The sequence below is a fragment of the Micropterus salmoides genome, unplaced genomic scaffold (genome assembly GCF_014851395.1).
Source record: "Micropterus salmoides isolate LMB-PRFRI ecotype aquatic unplaced genomic scaffold, ASM1485139v1 Ms_hic_scaffold_5, whole genome shotgun sequence".
Classification (NCBI taxonomy): domain Eukaryota; kingdom Metazoa; phylum Chordata; class Actinopteri; order Centrarchiformes; family Centrarchidae; genus Micropterus; species Micropterus salmoides.
This window is the reverse complement of record NW_024044237.1, coordinates 28,875,824-28,894,107: the sequence shown is the minus strand read 5'-3', so window position 1 is coordinate 28,894,107 and position 18,284 is coordinate 28,875,824. Positions and strand designations below refer to the sequence as shown.

Here is an 18,284-nt window from a genome sequence, read left to right as displayed (position 1 = left end):
TCATCATAATTTGATTCAAATATTGCTGAATCCTAATTGATGCATGGAAAATATGTGATATCACTTCTTTACAATGGAGTCCTGCCTCAACGGAGTCCCAGCCACATCAAATCAAAAAACCAAAAAACAAATGTAGAAATCTTTATGGTAACTTTGGCAGACAATAATGTGTTTTGTTGGACTCCCTCACTTGTAGTAAGAAGCTGATCAAGAAATATGTTTAAACCAAAATAGATATTTATTTAACATATTTATTATTATAAACTTTTCATGTTGAAGTCTATGCTTGCTGGTAAACAAACTTAATTTTTTTGCATGTTTAGTTGAACTGCATTTCACTGATTGAAAGACTTTTAAGATTAATTAACTGGAATTGTACTAATTGATCACTGACTCAAGTTTCTCAGAAATTATCACAAATCTAGAGTTATTTCCACAAAAAAATACTGACAATTAGCAAGAAAATATTTAGGAATCACAGAAAAATGCAGTGGTACCAATAATTTTACTGTTTGACTGTTTGTTTAGTCAGTGTTTATTTAAAGCCTGTGTTACTGTTTGACTCATCTTACTGCATGTGTTCCTTGCACAGTGTTATAGCATTGTTGCCATGTTCTCAGATTTCAGCAATTAACTTGGTGGGTACAAATATTGTTATTAGCAATAGGAATGATTGCCAAAACTACAAAAAAAATAGTTGAATACCATCAGAATTTCCTTTTAAACCCTGAATATGGGAATTTTATTTGCACTCTACATGAACTGGCCACCCATATCTCTTTTTTCTGGAGGTTCTTCCATTCATGAATTCACTCTGCTGCTGCTAGATTGAAATGTGATTTCAGTTTGATTATCTTACAGCATATTTAAAGAATTTGCACCCTGCAAGATAATTTAACTGCTGAAGAGCACTCTAATTAGTTTTTAGGAGTGAATAAGAATAACTCATAATCAAATCATGAATCCACTGGCTGTGTAAGCCTTTGCGTCAATTTTCAGAAATAAATCACAAGAGTGAGATGGAAATCTTTCACATGCTGGTCTTCCTGGAGATTCCAACATTTCAGGTTAAACCAAGTCAATGACCTTTTGAGAAATGTTTAATCACTCAGGTTTGAATGTCCCAGAAATCCTGTGCGACTGCTTCCTAGAAAGCATTTACATTTCTGGCATTTAGTTGGTGCTCTTATCTAGAGAGACTTACAATAGGCCGCATTTTAGTGTCTCACTCAAGGGTTCCTAGCTTGTTGTTGTGGGGATCAGACACATGACCTTTTGGTAACAGAATGCATAACGATTCCCTAGCTGACATTAGCTGCAGTACACAGAAACAATGGATAAATGTTTCTGCAAGTGTTCTCTGGTCCATTAGGAGCCTAAAAGGAAGCCTGCTCTAAATTACATTTTTTCTCACCCCTGTTGTTTTATTCCACATTTTGGAATTATTTTCCATATGAAAACTCACGTTTCAAAATGGGTTTGTAGAGGATCTCATGAGATTTGCTATACTGCATGTTTTTATGAAAAATAAATTGAGATGAGCTGAATACTCAATCCATGGATGCAAGAAAATCGAAGCCAAGTGACTGTACAGTGTATGAATTTGTAAGTTCCATCTTATAATCTTATAACTTGGTAAAAAATGATACTGTCTTCTTTCTTTTCAGCAAGTTCCTCAAGGCTGGAATCTGCCCTAGCATATATATATATGTATATATACACACTCCCACTTGGCATTGCTATGGAAAAAAAAAAAACATGAGGTGAGAGTGTTAGCCACTGTCTACCAATTCACTGGAAACAATATTAAACAGTGTTAAAATTAAACACTCAACTCCCTTAAGACAAATAGATTCATAACTCCAAATTAACAATTGAACAAAAGAAAGCGGGATAAGAATTATATTACAAGAAATAATGCGCATAATGCATTAGCACTCAATAATATTTGCGTAAAACTGTTATTGTGCAATGTACATTTTGATCTATTACACAATTGAACAATAAAAATTTTATTACCTAAGGCAAAAAAAAATGTATTTTGTGATATTCACGCATTGTTACTTAATTCTAGGATCTGCAACAAGAACTTATGACTAAAGTTTTAGAGAAAGAAAATGCAGCACAACACCAAACAAATCATTCTACTCTGTTTTGACATGGCTTTGGTGATTCTCTCTGTTGCGTCAGTTGATCAGGAAATTGAAACAGCAGTGTCTCTGTGACTTACAGCTGCTGCTGACGTGACAGTGTATTAGATGCTTTTTAAGCGTACAGTAAAGATGTGATGTGAATACGTAACAAGGCCATCGGACACAAAGAAGTTGCTAAGCCAAGCATATACAGCCACTACAACAGTTCTGGGGTGTCTGCAGGGATTGAACCCAAGGTCAGAAAGAGTGCTGAGACTATACACTTTGACTGCATCATCTTACGTCAGTAGCACTCAATTTATACCAATGTTACACTGAGCTCCTTTTATATTTGACCTCAAACAGTTTTTCAGCCTCTTATCAAGTGTGGTTTGAAACTAATAACATGAAACCCATTCAATCGTTAAGTAATATCAAAGTAATAACTTTAAAGGATGTTAGTGAGGGGAAATTTCACCAGAAAATATCCATATAAGTTGATTGTGCAGCAGCTTATTACGACCCATATTTACGTTTGTTAGGTTGTGGCCTCTAGTAGCGAAGGAGGAAGTCAGGTGATGTACTATAAAGAGCAAAGTGAGGAAGGCCGCTTAAGGAGGCTGTTTGGATGGATGGATGGATTATATCACTGCAGGACTTTTTCATCAGTGAAACACTGAGTGAAACACTTTTTATTTAAAGTTAAATCAAATGAACACAGGACTTTCACACATGAGGCCGAGGTTCGAGTCCAGTGTGAAACCAAGTCATGGTCGACTTATTCTAAGTTAAAAAAAAGTTAACGTAGAAGTCACATGAGAGAAGTCACATGAATTACATAAAATACTTATTTTAACCCAAACTCCAATCTTTTCAGTCACATATGTCATTTTGGGACAATCAACCTATTAAGGTATGAGGATGTGTTGCGAAATATTCATGTTCATGTGCACAGACTTTTAAGAACACTGCATAACTTTTGTTGCAAATACTATGGAGCCATTTTGAAGCTAATTCTTGCATTGAAAGGCGTGTTTCAAAACAGTAACAAATGCATACATTTTTTTTTTAATTTTTAAAAAATTTAAATTTTTATAAGAATTATAGAAACTTTAATTTGAAAGGGGAACACTGTCTGGCCAAAGTTCAATTTACCATTCTCTGCTTTTACCATCATCTCTCCTGTATTTCCTTCACTATCAGGCCCCTCACCCAGTGCTTGAAGTGGGACGGTACGCATCGGTATGCAGTACTGGCACCTCGACATCTTACTTGGGACTTCTCCCAAGCGCACGGATGCCTTTCAAGCAGCCGCTCTTCAATGTCATTTTTCGTGAACAGACTAATCACAGCCTGGATGGGGCGGGGCATTTAAAAATATTGACAGATAGGTGTCATTTACACTGGGGACGCTGGGGACATGTCAGAACCAGAATGTCACCATCACTTTTTGAAAGCTTTTGTTAAAAATGTTCTGAAAAACAGCTTGCAACAAGAAACGTTAAATTTGTTAAACAAATAAAACAATGCCAACAAGAAAAAATACAATGCAATTGAAATATAGAATAAACAAATGCATTGTCCAAAAGCTGATTACTGCATAATATTCCTTTATAATATTATATTCTCATATCACTTACCACCTTAACTGTGTTTCCCTTTAAATAAATAAAGACATTTCCCCCATAAATTGGTGCAGAAAATGTCTCCCGAATGCAGGAAATTAAGTATTTAATGCTGAAAGTCATTTTTATGTTATGATGTTATGTTTTCCACTTCAAGCACTCCCTTCACTATTTCATCACCCTGTCTCTCTTCACTCTATCTTTTCTGTTTTGGCCAGAACTAACTGTAATGACAGGACCAACTGTCATGGCTGTACCACAGATTGGTTCAGTCGGGCTGTAACCGAGCTTCTCGCTATCCTGACCTCTGATAGGAAATGGCATCCTCCACACTTTCTAGGCTTCCACATTTGAAGCTCTGCCAAAACTATGCCACCAAACAGCCACCGTGACTGGGAGGGAGTGGAAAATTGCGGCAAATCCACTGTGGCATTCGGAAAATAGCCTATTATGTCTGAGGTTTCAGATAAAACTGTGAAAATTCCCTCAATACGCTGTACAAATATAAGAGTGGGTGAACAAACAAACAGCTAACAGATACAGTCATAAACCAAGTGCAGAAGTCACTGGACTGCAAGTGTAGGTAATGATGGTAGGTGTGATGAGACTTAATGATAATCACTATACTATTAAAATAAGCCCTTGCTGTAGATAGAAGTAGGATTTTTGTACAATTGTTATTACTCAAGAAAAACTCCATTTACCCTGTATTTATTTTTGGGGCTTGGAAAAGGTTGTAAAAGCCCAACACTGATGTGTGAAAGCCTTGTTCACAGTAAATGAGCTTCCATTAAGCCCTGTGGCCTCTCCTCCCCCCACTGTTCCACCACTAATCATTGCCTGACTGTGGTTGGTGGTTGTCTTGCTGGTCCGGGTGGCAGCCTGGTGGGAGGTCATGTTGGATTAGAAAGCACCCTGTGTGATATAGGTTACTGCACTGAACTACTAGCAGGGTGCTGGGGTGCGGGGGTGGAGCATGCACAACACATAAAAAGACACATGAGTCACACCAGTGAAAAGGTTCCTGATCCATGTACTGTCCTGGTGCTGAGGATTGTTTCCTTGCATTACCAGATTATTACCTGATCAGTAATGTTGTGCTTGTTGCAGATAAAAGCCTCAGCTAAATTTTAAACTGATCTTAAGAAAAAAGCAACTGCTAAGAAGCAAAACATCACTTCATACCCACACCACACAGCCTGGTACTACATCTGTTTTTTCTCCCAGGAGAGCATTTTATCTTCTTATTACATTAAACAGATATAGATCTGGCCATCGGAGGGCACTACGATGCAGAATGCCTCTCATTTGAGATTCAGTCAGAACTGAAATATGTCTCAGTGAAAATCAATCTCAAATGAAAATATTACTCATTAATCAGTGCAAACTTGTGCTTCTCGGGATGACTCATATTGTCATACACTTGAGTCTAGTTTCAGTCTGACTCCCATTCTGTGTCTCAGGCAGGTGTTAGTAGTGACAGACAAAGATTATTTCCCATGTCTGTAACCATGGCAGCCACAGAGAGAAAAGTCGTTTTCTGATTTTGAGCTGCCCAAAAAGAAAAGAAACCTAGATCCTAGCAATGACAATTTTGCACTTCTTTACATGTGCAACACTAAAACCAATTTGCCTCAGACTTCATTAATATGACCCTGTTGTCATGACATAAGGTCAGCATCTATCTTGCTTCATTAAGCCAGAGACAGATTTCATATGAGAAGTCTTGCAATGACAGTCAGGGGTCATTTTCCAAGCAGGTTTGCATGAATAATAGATGGCTGGTTTGGCAGATTAGGAGAGGTCGAGCCTCGGAGGAACAAACAGCTGTGTTGTGTGTGAAATGTGGGATACATGTGGGCAGAGCAAAGGGAAGATGCTGGAGAGGCTGAATTTTTAAACCTATTGCAAGTCCCTCCAGGTTAAAAAATATGGGTACATGTGACAAAACTCCAGGGTTAAGTTTGAATCACCAGAAAGTGAAAAATCTAAACCTTATAGCTGCACTCTCACTAACTACTGTCACAAAAATTACACAGTGTTAAAGATTTCAAATCTGTGCATTCATTTTGAAGTACATCAAATGGTGGAAAAGTAATTTGAACATTTATTTTTCTATGCTTGTAAATTTCACAAACACATGGCCACAGCACACTAGTGACCCATTTACACAATTACAGGTGAGAGATGACAAACTTTACATTTGTATGAGGAGTGGCAGTGTCACATGACCATCTGGACAGGAACAGTGTTTTACATATCCACGTATCATCTCTAGAGCAAATCATAAGTATAACTTTATATATATATATATATATATATATATATACACACACACGCACGCATGCACGCACACACACACACACACACACACACACACACACACACACACATATATATATATAATCTTCATAAACATGCATTGCTTTTAACATGCAAAGTAATTACAATGTTACACTTTGCATTGAGGCTTAAATAAAATTAATGCTAACTTAACAGACTCCCACTTGGCAAGTGCAAAAACTCAAATAGCTATTTACAAATGCTCTTTTACAGATCTGTGCATCTTCTGCTTGGTCGTTATGCAATCAATCTTTGTGGATTTGTTTACACCTGTATTAGCCTCACAAGTACCATTATCAATAAATTAAGTATTTCAATACAAGATGATATACATCCATTTTAGGTAAAGAAAGAAAACAAGTTATAATTATTGTTTCATTCACAAATAATGATAGTTGGCTTTTTTTATGTAAAGATAAATGTAATAATAATAATATTATTAATAATAATACATAGTTTTCTTCTCAGCAATCATGGGTAAGATTCACAATTCTCAACATTCACTTTGGAATTAAACTTTTTGAATATAATCAGATCAAGAAAGAACTCATGGGAGTGAAGTGGGGGATTGATAATACAAGATAAGACGTGAAGATAATCACAAGTATATGGACCAGTAAATCACATTAAAGAAGAGGAAGGAGAAAGGGAAGAGGGCTCGCGAGTACAGGTCAACTCTTTTGGCAGCAGAGGGGATGACTGGTTTCGGAGGAGGAGGTTTCTTGTTGTTCTTGGCCTGGGATTTTCCATGACCAGAGCTGGTATCGATGGGCTTCCCGTAGCAGTCAAAGTTCGACAGCTCAAAGTCCCGTGGGAGTGAGCCCACAATGCTGAAGTCGTTGGTCCGCAGGTCTGATTTAGAGGTACACACCTTCTTACAGCGAGTTTCTGCCACCTGGCCGCAAGAGAGTAACATGGGCGAAAACAGAATTGATTATTAAATTCAGCACCATTTAGCATTTATTATCAACTAATAGTCTGAAAGTGCTGCATGGCCCCGGAGTCAGTGTAACCAAACCAAAGTGGTTTAAAACTGAATGAGTACACTGGGATTACTGTGCATAGATCCATTCACTCTTACTAGTGCAAAGACTATTCCATCCTGGAGAATAAATATTTTTTATAATATTATCATAAAATAATATTATTTTCAAGAAAAATGTTGAGTGAATACAGTGGTCCTTAACTTTACTGTAACTGTTACTCTCTCTATTGTAGACTGGCATTCAGTACTTTTTAGGTCTATCAAAAGAATGAAATATATTAAGCAAAATTAGTCAGTTGCTGATGCCCACACCCACATTCCCACCTGTCCTTCTTTCCCTCATTATTCAAGTGTACATAGTAGCCTCTTTTCCCTCTGTCTTTGCTAGACTGTCTATTGCGCTCAGTAGCCTTCACGTTCTAACACTTGTCTTAGTTACCTGCGTTCTTGTTTATGCCACCTGCCTGCTCCTTATTTGGTTTTGTTTACCTTCTCTGATGTTACCGACCTTTGCTCCATAACCTGACCAATTAAACATCCTTTTAATTTCACCTGATCTGTGTCTGAGATCTGTTTTTGAGTCTGCACATCTGGGTCCTGAATTGTTACAGTTAATTGTAATGCCACCAACAATTAATTAAACGTTTCATCGGGTCATTTTTCTGTCTGGCTGCAAACATTACATTACACAAAAAATCTTTAAATTGGCTAAAGCTCTTTTCACTGGTAAAACAACAACACCACCTCAATTAAAATTTACTGTGAAGAAACACCCCAAAACAACCTTGTAAACGACATGCACAGTTAGTTTTTATAAAAAAAGCTTGGTAATATTTTTATTAGACTCATGCGGCAAAAACTTGCTATAGGCTTCTCATCTATTACACTATTAAACATGATCCAGTTTGTGCTTGGTCAACATCCATGCCCTCTTTTACAGATTCCTTGCTTGTGGACAACTGCACAAATCATCATGTAGAAACATTCCAGATTCCGCGACGCTACAATCATACATTAGCAAAAGACAACTGAATTCTCTACTTTCTCTGACTGCTGTATAACACATAAAAAATGTGTGTATACAGTAGTAATGATGTCTCTTAGACGTCACACCCACGCTGCAGGTAGGTTTCATCTTAACTGTGATGAATATTTAAATGAGGCTATTTGGGATTTTTGGACTAGATCAATTAACAGACTACATTTTGAAAACCCCGTAAAGGAGCTGTAATTTGCTTTGTGCTCTACAATCTTGCCTAATATGGTTCCTCTCTCATTTGGGGGGGCTTGTTACCCCTCCACTGCCTCTGCATACTATCACAATGGACAACTGGAGCTAGTGCAAAACAATCTGCAGAAGGATGTAGTTTAATGTCATCCAAAAAATCCCTTTCATGAACTTCCCTGAAGGCCTGCAGGGTGAAAAGGATCTAATCAGACTATGGCTGCTTACTCACTGAAGTCATTAAGCTCATTAAAGCTTCATTATTTTGATTTGGTCCCATTAAACCTCAATGGAATAATGTAATCCTATCAACCAAATGTGGTCCAGACTAACATAGACTTAGAGCTAAATTAATTTCAATTAGGCACACAATTGGAAGACCCATACAACATACTGAATACCTGATGTGCATGTGTGTCAGGCATGAGTCATGACTGAGCTGTGTGTGCGAGTATGTTACAGACAATGCCAAAATTGAATGATTGGATTTCCGTGTTTTGCATTTAGATTAGATCTCTATGCCTAACTGTTACTGAGGAGGTTGGATCTGGAATTTACATTTTGTCATTGTACTGTCTTACTGTAGGTGGGAGGTTACTTAACCCAGACAAACAAACACTTACACAAAGCAACACAAAAGCACCATCACTGAAATGTTTTGGTGATTAACTACAGCTTCAGCTACAGCATATGTACTGCATATCCATAGTCCTATTTTTATAGCCTATATTACCTCTCAACTATACTGCTGTATATGTTTTGTCCTGTGCAATTTTATTTATTTCTATACTATGCCGCTATGTCCTGCTGCGACCTGTTCAATGTTGCATATCAATCACATCTGTACATATAAGGTTTATATAGTGTACATTTAAAGAGGTGGTATTATGCTTTTAGGCTTTTCCCCTCTCCTTTATTGAGTTATATATCTTTTTTTGCATGTAACAGGTTTGTAAAGTGAAAAATCCCAAAGTCCAGCCCAAAGGGAGTTCCCATCTCACACAGAAAGCTCTGCTCTGAACTGCTTGAAAACAGCTCGTTTGTAGTCCAGCCCTTCACTTCCTTTACTGTGATGTCCTGGGCGGCTGCGACTCAGGAGGTAGAGCAGGTTGGCCGTTAATCAGAAGGTCGGCGGTTCAATCCCTGGCTTCCCCTGGTTGCATGTCGAAGTGTCCTTGGGCAAGAAACTGAATCCCGAATTTCCCCTGCCAGCTGTTCCGCCAGTGTGTGAATGTTAGTTTCCGTTTGAGCACTTAGGCTCAGTGTGTGAATGTAGTGTAAAAGCGCTTTGAGTGGTCGGAAAGGCGCTATACAAATATGGAGCATTTACAATGAAAACGCCTCATTAAGCTTTTCTCCACCAAAAAACAAAACAAAGTTGAGGAGCTCCGCAAGTGGCTGCAGGGGAAGCCTGTGCCAACCCGCGGGAGGAGCGTGTGAGGCCGGCCAGCCGACCGCTCACAAAGCCCTCTGCTCCCACTGTCACACAGACCGCTGCAGCAACAACGGCAGGTTTTCATACCGCTTATCTGTCTTTACATTCTGAGGAATGTTGAAACATTTAAATTAAGAAAGCTGTGTGGATCGCTGGTGTGTGTGTCGCATTGAACATTACGTCGCGGGCAGTTCGGTGTGGCGTCACTACGATGACCAGCCACGTACTATCTCTGAGTACTATCTGTGGGTACTATCTGCAGTGGAAAACGGAGCAGGGCAGAGTAGAGTCAATTGATTTGCGCTATGGTAGCATTTTTGGGCAAGGCAGCATAGATCGTCAGAACACCAGCAACAGTTCAACGTTTTTGTTGTAAACGTTGGCTAACACAGCTAAATTTATAATGTTACACCTGATGTGAAAGCTACTGAGCAAACGTTCAAATTGTTTGGCCAATTTTTATGTAAAATTGAGTTGAAATATGGTGATTTTTGCAGTGGTTTATGGTAAGATGTGGAACAATGATGTTGTGTGGTTGTGGACTTGTGAGTAACTTATACCATCTGCTAGGTTACGGTCTCAGTCTGAAGCGGCTTTGATTTGGATCACACTACCTTGTTTCTTACGACCCACCCTTCTCTGCTTCTGATTGGCTAGTAATCCTTACCTGGGAACTGCGCATGTGCAACCCCCAACAAAGATTTTGTACAAGTAAGATGCATCACTCTGTAGTTCAAGAGCGGAGCGAACAACACACAGGGTGAAAAGAGGAGCTGCAGCAATGTGCAGTATGAGAAAAATATGGTGTATTTTGAAAATTAAACCATGTAAACCTGTTCTGGTAGGTTTCAGATTTTGAACCTGAAAATGAGCATAATACCACCTCTTTAACTCTTATTCTTATCTGATTCTATTATATGTTGTTGTGTTATATTTGGAACTGTTGTAACAAGGGAATTTCCCCAGAGTGGGATCAATAATGTCTATCTTAACTTATCTTATCAAAACACAAGGGGACATTTTTTATGCTTTGATTAGGGATATGAATGTAATAAATTACATATTAACATTTTTAAAATGACTGATAGTGTGCATTACAAATACATGTTTTTAAATTTTGGTTATCAAGTTATCAAACCAGATCCACTGACATGCAAGGTGCTGACGTGAAGCGGTGTCCCTCCGGTCCCGTTGACCGTGTTGTTCCTGGCAGCGGGGCTCTTTCCCGCAGCCTTCTCCTTGGATGCTATTTTGGCCTTCTCTGCCTCGATGCGCTTCGGGCTGTTGAGCATCACTTGAACCACTGCGTACTCCACCAGCGAGGCAAAACCAAACAGTAGGCAAGCGATGAGCCAGATGTCAATGGCCTTGACGTAGGACACTTTGGGCAGCTCTGAAGCCAAGGAGGTGCACTCAGAGGACAGAGAGAGCACCGAGAGAATGCCTACACAAAGAGGGAAGTAAGTAATATTGTTACTCAGCGTCATGAGAGTAGCGTCATGAGAGTAAGTTGGATGTCGAAAACTTGAAATTGTCACTATCCATGATTAATATATCTTTCTTCTAAACTTTCTGTAAATGTAAGGCTACATTGTGTAATTTTGATACTATACTGAGCTATATTACATTATTATATTATAATACCAAACCAATAGTATTTTGATATCACACTTTGAGGAATTATTATGTTGTGAAACAAAACCCATTAGTCATTTAACAAAAAAAGCACATTTTCTCAAATGCAATTGTTTTTCTAAACACAAGCAGCCATATCAGAACGGACACATCTTGGCATGTGCTCTGGTTCATCATCTGACCTGGTTAATCATCTGACAGAGTGTTTGTCAACATACACCACTGAATTAACACAGTCCTTACAGTCTAGATGTGTGTTTCCAGTGAGGAAAAGCATTTAATCTACCTAATTCTGAAAGAAAAAAAAATAGTTTAAAGCACAAAATACTGAAGAATTGAGTCTTCCAGGAAGCACAAAAGTTGTACTAAAATGCTCACATCCACGCAGGGTTTCTGAGAACAGGACAGCAATTAGAAATTTATGACCGTTCCTTTACCTCCTTTATTAGGACATCTCCAAGAGCTCAGCCTCTAATGATGCTGATGATAATGTGATTTTAAATTGTTTTTAGCTCTGATAGCTAACAGGATTACAGGTTAGAGGTTTCAGGCTACAGCAGAAAGAATTACGACGACTCTTTGGAGGGTCTTTTAACCACCAATGGAGGGCTTAATTCCCCTTCCTGTACTGTAATGATTCTTTATAGAGATAATAAACACAATGGAATGACCAATGGGTCTTGCCTCTAGGCCCCGTTATGGTCACTCATCAAGGGAGAGTTTGAGAAGGATTCAGGATTTCTAATCAAACTGCTCCTTTCTCGCTGGAATAAAATGTTAAAGAGAGCATCGTCATCCTGGAACTCACCTATTATCCATGAACAGAGAAAAACATGGAACACGAACAACATATAATTCTGTGATGCAATGGTAAACTAACAATTTTTACTGTAATAACTGCTCACATCCTTTGCACTGTGTATACATGACCACACACAAAACACACATTCTTAGTTAAACAAACACATGGATGCATTTGCACAAGTACATGGACACATAAATACTAACACACACACACACACACACACACACACACACACGCACAGCACACAGCAATAAATGAGAGTAGTCCCACACATGGGTACTGACTGACCTGGACTGATCCCATTTAGAGAGGAGTCAGAGGAGGCTTCCGGGAGGAGTTGGAGTGATGATGGGATGAAAGTGGTGATAAACAACTGGAGGAAGGATGGACAAAAAGAGGAAGTGGACGACTGGAGTGGGCTAACAATGGATTATCTTATCAGTGCAGCCCTGCATACACAGAGGTGCCCCTTGATTCAGTATGTGGGTGACACTGACATTACAGGTTGAATTATGGAGGGGGAGGAGAAAGTAATAAGTGGAATGGACATGTGTAGTGTGACCCTGCATATATGGGAAATTTACAACAATGGAGAGAACTAATTCGTCGTCAGTTACATAAGAATTTAATCTCCCTGGGGATGTGCAATTCTTTGACAAATTTAAGTCTGTTTTTTTTTTTCCTTTTGTAATTGTTTGCTTTCCAAAGTGTATAGCCTTTAGCACATACTTAAAATACTGCTTGTAAACTGTGCAAATAATTGTATATTTGATTTATAGTTTACGCTTCATGCCAAACAGATGTCAATTGGGTTCCAATAAGAGTTATACTCAGTATATTTATAACATTGTTACATTGTTTTCATTTGATATATGATTTGAAAATTCTTTGTTTGCTGTTTTGTAACATATGGAAATTTTCAGGGGTACAAAAATAAAGTAAGAACATGGTGAACAATAAAGATGCAATGAGGAGAGTGTGCTTTAATAAGGTGAATCTGAATCTGTCTTCCATTTTGGACCAAATAAAGTACCTTTCTGTCCCTTTTCCATCATGCAAGGCTAGGTGAAACTAGGACTGTGCCAACAAGCCACACTGTAAGGAACAGGGACATTAGAGTCTCTTGTCTGTGATTTATTCAGTGCGTAAACAAAAACACAACATTAAGCACTACCAGTACTGAACCATTCTTACATCCCCTCAGGGCTCAGTCTAATAGTCTAGTAATCTAGCTGGACCTTCTTCAGGAAAGACACATTGTGTGCCTCTCTGGTTTGGAAAACAGCATTGCTCCTCATGCACCTCAGTACAACCCTTCATTAATTGGGTTAATAGGGATCAGGTGTGCCTCGTTGGCCAGCTGAGAATCTCCTGGATCTCACTGTCTCCTGAAAAACCCTTGTTGCCTACACTGATTAACATAAGGATTTCTTGTACTTATTTCTTGTACTTATTTCAAAATGTACTTAATGTGGTTAAATGTTGGCAGTGGATGTGGCTAAACAGGCATTCCACATTAGGAAAAGTGGCATGGCTAGAAAACTGAATCCAGTATTTTAGACATTTAGGAAACTTGATGTACTTGAGTATGTTGGTAGCTCACTGACAGACGTGAAAATAACACCAACTTGTCATGGGTTAAATTTTGGTCTCACCAATGACAAGGAAAAACCAGCAAAAACTTTAAATATGGTCTCATGTTTATTATATTGTATTGTTGAATGTATTCACATGTATTTAGACCTACACTAAATACTAAAGCACTACTGCGGTGGGCCCCATCTGTCAATTACAGCTATATTCAGTGATTTTTCACATATAGAACGACACTGGACATGACACTACGCTTGATAGACAGAAGTCCTTCATGGTGTAAAAAGTGATTGACGGTGACCCAATTGAGATGATTAGGGCCATAATTTCAGTTCTAGTGCAGATCCAGAAAAAAACATAAATCCTACAGAGAGATTTTATTTTATCTTTTTTCCGCATGGCTTTTTATAACAGGAGTTTTCACACCTAATTACCTCAAAAATATACACACGGTCACCCAATCTTCTTTTTGAATTAATGACAAACCATTCACTCGATCCTGGTTGAACAGTGTACGGAATATTTTCAGATCAAGTGTGTTGGTAAATGCCAGTGGAAGATAGTGGAATTGATCAAATTATCCGTACCCAAAGGGACCCTGGCGGCACTCGCATCAGGGTTGATCCAGAAAGACAGCCAGGAGAGGACTACGATGAGCAGTGTGGGGGCGTAAACACCCATCATGTAGAAGCCAACCTGTCGCCTCAGGGTGAAGATAACCTCTACACAAGTGTAGTACCCTGAATGGGGAAGGAGTGGGACAGTGGTCAAATATGATAAAATAACTTCAGTGAAACACAACAATTCAAAAATGAGATGCAAGCATAGAGTAGGGTGTATTGGCATCAGACCCAATGTGCTTTTTGTTTTTCAAAATCCAAGGTTGGAATCTTTGAAGGACACACATGAGGGTGGGTCTACATAGTAACTGAGTGTGAGACAGTAAGACTGTCTGGTCTAACAAAAACCAAAAAGAATGATTCAAGTCCCACCATTATAAATAAGCTACCTTTGTTGTGTTACGTATTTGTAGCAGTTCATACACTAGTGAAACCACATATAAACACTGTATAACGCTCCTTCTAAATGAGTTGAATTAAGTGTTAGTGTTAATATTGGACTTTGTTGTTATGTTAACACAATGGGAGATACTGACGCTGTCAATTCAAATAAGTTGGCCCATTATGACTTATTCAATGGATATATAAGGACTTTAACATCATTTTAGCTAACTTTGTTAAAGTTGAGATCTGTTTGAGCACCCAGGGCAGCACCCCAAAAGCCTTTTTCTAGATTTGTACTCTGCTAAACCGCTAAAAGTTTAAGTGGATAAGAACATGCATCTGTTTTCAGAAGGTTGTCATTCCTAACAGTACAACATACATTTCCATTCATATATAATTATTCATAAATAATTATGTTTAACAGATCCATCTCTACTGGGGTTCATAAATTGGGCTTAAACAGTATGGAATAAGTATCTATCTACTTCAGACCTCCTACAGCAGTGTTGTGTTTCGGTCGGTAGGTCCAATGGGATGGCGGAGTGGATGGGCTAAAGTAATATTTAACTAGCCCGGGGATCTCTGGGTGAGCTTTATACAGCATATAAGGGCCGCCTGTGTCGCAGAGCAGGCTCGAACCAGTCGTACACAGAGGTGATCTTTGTGTCTGGCCAGGTTGCCATGGCAATTCGTTAAAAGGCTGACTCATTGCCAGCAGTGTGCCTCCCAAGTGCGAGAGCACTGAGGTCATACCAGCTCTTTTGGCTGATAGAGATTTTCCATTTCAATGCGAATGTCATTTTGTACTCACATTGGTCTGAAAACATGTTTGTCACAGTTTTTATTCTATTTCATAATAGGAATATTCAGTATTTTAGCCCTGTCAGTATCCTGAGAAAAAGACCAGTGAGAATGTTAGCGTTTATCCCAGCTACCCCCACCTAACATCCCTAAAATATGTACCACAAAGGTAAAATTTTATAATGCAAATCAGATTTTCCATGCAAAAACTGACTTGTGCTTCCTGAAAATACAAGACACACTAGATAACTAACTAAAGGGTTGAGATGGACAGGTGAATACATTTGGCTTCAACTATTCCACTGAGCAACAGTTGGTGGTGGTAACCAAGACACATAGTAATGTGCGAACAGAAGCAGGGGAAGAAGTAAACATGATGGTAGGCAATGCATGATTTAAAACATTAAGAATGTGGCTTTGCAAATGTTTTATGAGAAAGGAAATTCATTAAACACTTCGTGTTAGATCTCAAGGATACACACAGTGCGTTTTGGTGGGTGACAACGAATGTAAAATTAGCTCTTGTTTAAGCTTTTGAAAACTCCACAGGGTACCTATAATTTCTCAATTTCTGCGAACATTAAAAAGGAAGGACACTTTTCATCGAAGAGCAAAGTTTTTATTTCACGTGTTGCCTCTTGTTTTTCTGTTTTTATTTTAACATAAACTAAATTTTACCCCAGTTTTACTGAGGTGTGTTTGTCCAAACTTAATCCTTTAAGTTTGTATTGATATAAATCTGATACTTCTCAAAGAATGATAGACGTTGAACTAATGACATTATTGAGTACTGAATTACTGATATGAGTTACACCAGTAGTTTTTCTGCTAGGACAAGAAAAAATATCTGCCATGACGAAGTTCTATACTTTGAGACTTATTATGTGCTGTGTTTTTTGATCTGGCAATTATCAGTTCACTTGAACAAGAGCAGAGGGTATCATTTGGCATGACTGTGAAAATTTCAAAATCCCTGGACAATCATTTCAGTTGACTGTATGATCATAAAACATTGCATACACATCTTTGCTCTCTGTTGCTATCTTATATAAGACTGTGAACCACACTGTAAAATAATCTCATCTTTACAATATTGTACACTATTGAGGTGTTACAATTTAATTTCCTTGAACAAATGATAGCAGGTTGGAGTAAAAATATTTTGACCTTTACCAGTAAGATGGTCACACGACATTACTTTTTGTCAGATAAGAACATGCAATTGAAGCTTGCTCGTTGCTGTTAAGATTTCATCTTTCAATCAACAGGACCAAATTAATCTTACATTAACAAAAAGAACTCATTATCTCCTGACTTCTTTCACTAGGAACCTATAACACTGTTTGTGTGAAGGCTACAGCCAGAGGGATAACTACCCACGACTACACAACTAAAAGAATTTTCAACTAACAATTGATGTACCATAAATCCCAGACCAAGATCACAAAAATAAACTTACTGGATTTATTGGTCTGATGATTATCAGAACAAGCAACAGGTCTAAATTTATATATTATCAAATTCAAAAGGGAGGCTACTTTCAGCTAAAATAAGTATTTAAATGATTAAATAACTTTTTACCTTATTAATAAGCATTGTAACTTGCTGTTGTCACGGCTGTCGCTGTCACCTTTGTGTTTCCCCTTTTTCTGTCTCACCTCTACCAAGTAGGCTGTGTCCCTGGGGAATGAAGACCCGCCTACTTCCTGGTTTCTGGGGTGCTGACATCAGTCCCGCCCATTGGTTCCCTCTGTTTCCACTCAACCAATGGCTCGTCACCACATTAATTACCTCCTGCTCATAAGGAGAGTCCACCTGTTGCTCCGGGCAGCTTGTCACCGCCTATTGACTTGTGTGCCGCTGGTATTGACTGCATACCCTGCCTGTTAGTTGTACTTTGTGTTTAGTGGAACTATCCACATTCCTTTCTTGCTAGCTGTACATTGTGTTTAGGAAAACCATTTAGCTCCACATTGGGTGCAGTGGAGGAATTCACTTAGTGTTTTGTTTACTATTGCGTTAGTTTTCACCAGGTGGAGTGGGTGCTGTGCTCTTTGTGTTCTTTTGTAGCAAGAATCAACTCGGCTTAAATAGATAGATAGGTACAGGCCTCCTTTTGAGGACCTTTTTATTTTAACTTGGTTTGTTATTTTCGCAGCACCCTCGTCCACCCTCCTTTTGTTTATCGTTACCTGTCTACATCTCTCTGTTACCAATAAAAGTTACCTTGTTAAGATCTATACCAGTTGTGCCTATATGTTTATGGCCCCCACTCCCCTAGACCAACAGGGGTTGTAACACTGTTTAAAAATATGTAAGACAAAAATTATTTTTTTATTAAGGACAGTACCTGTTCCTGCATAGAATTTGGTGCAGTTCCCATAATCAATATCTTCCTGTCTGATATCAAACTGTGGCAGAGCGATGGCGTCCATTTGCACTGGGTCTCCTGTCTGCCACATAAATTGCAGGTCGTCTGTGGTGTAGCCAACTGGATGAAAGAGGTACAAAGACACACAAAAAAATACACATATACATAAAATGGATGTGTATTGGTGTGTTTAAACCAAATCCGTGTGTACACAAATGCAAATATACATAGTACTTTATACACTCACAATATCTGCCTGCGTGTTAAGCAAACTCACAAGTAGAAACATACAATCAGAGTCCAAAATACAATATAAATGCACACAGACAT

General features: G+C 38.5%; 1 protein-coding gene across 2 annotated transcripts in view; it reads right to left on the bottom strand.

Annotated features, from left to right (window-relative positions):
• Window positions 1-5,841: 5,841 nt before the first annotated feature.
• Window positions 5,842-18,284, bottom strand: part of glrbb (glycine receptor, beta b) — a 32,208-nt gene continuing 19,765 nt past the window's right edge. Inside the window, exons 7-10 of one of the 2 annotated variants that reach the window (XM_038700058.1) lie at window positions 17,934-18,074; window positions 14,366-14,518; window positions 10,897-11,189; window positions 5,842-6,995 (exon numbers count right to left, since the gene is read on the bottom strand). In XM_038700058.1, coding sequence (XP_038555986.1) covers window positions 6,699-6,995; window positions 10,897-11,189; window positions 14,366-14,518; window positions 17,934-18,074 — 884 coding nt within the window. In that variant the 3' untranslated portion in view covers window positions 5,842-6,698. Of the gene's footprint in view, window positions 6,996-10,896; window positions 11,190-12,473; window positions 12,559-14,365; window positions 14,519-17,933; window positions 18,075-18,284 lie in introns of those variants that run through there. The other variant, XM_038700059.1, reaches the window with a different exon arrangement.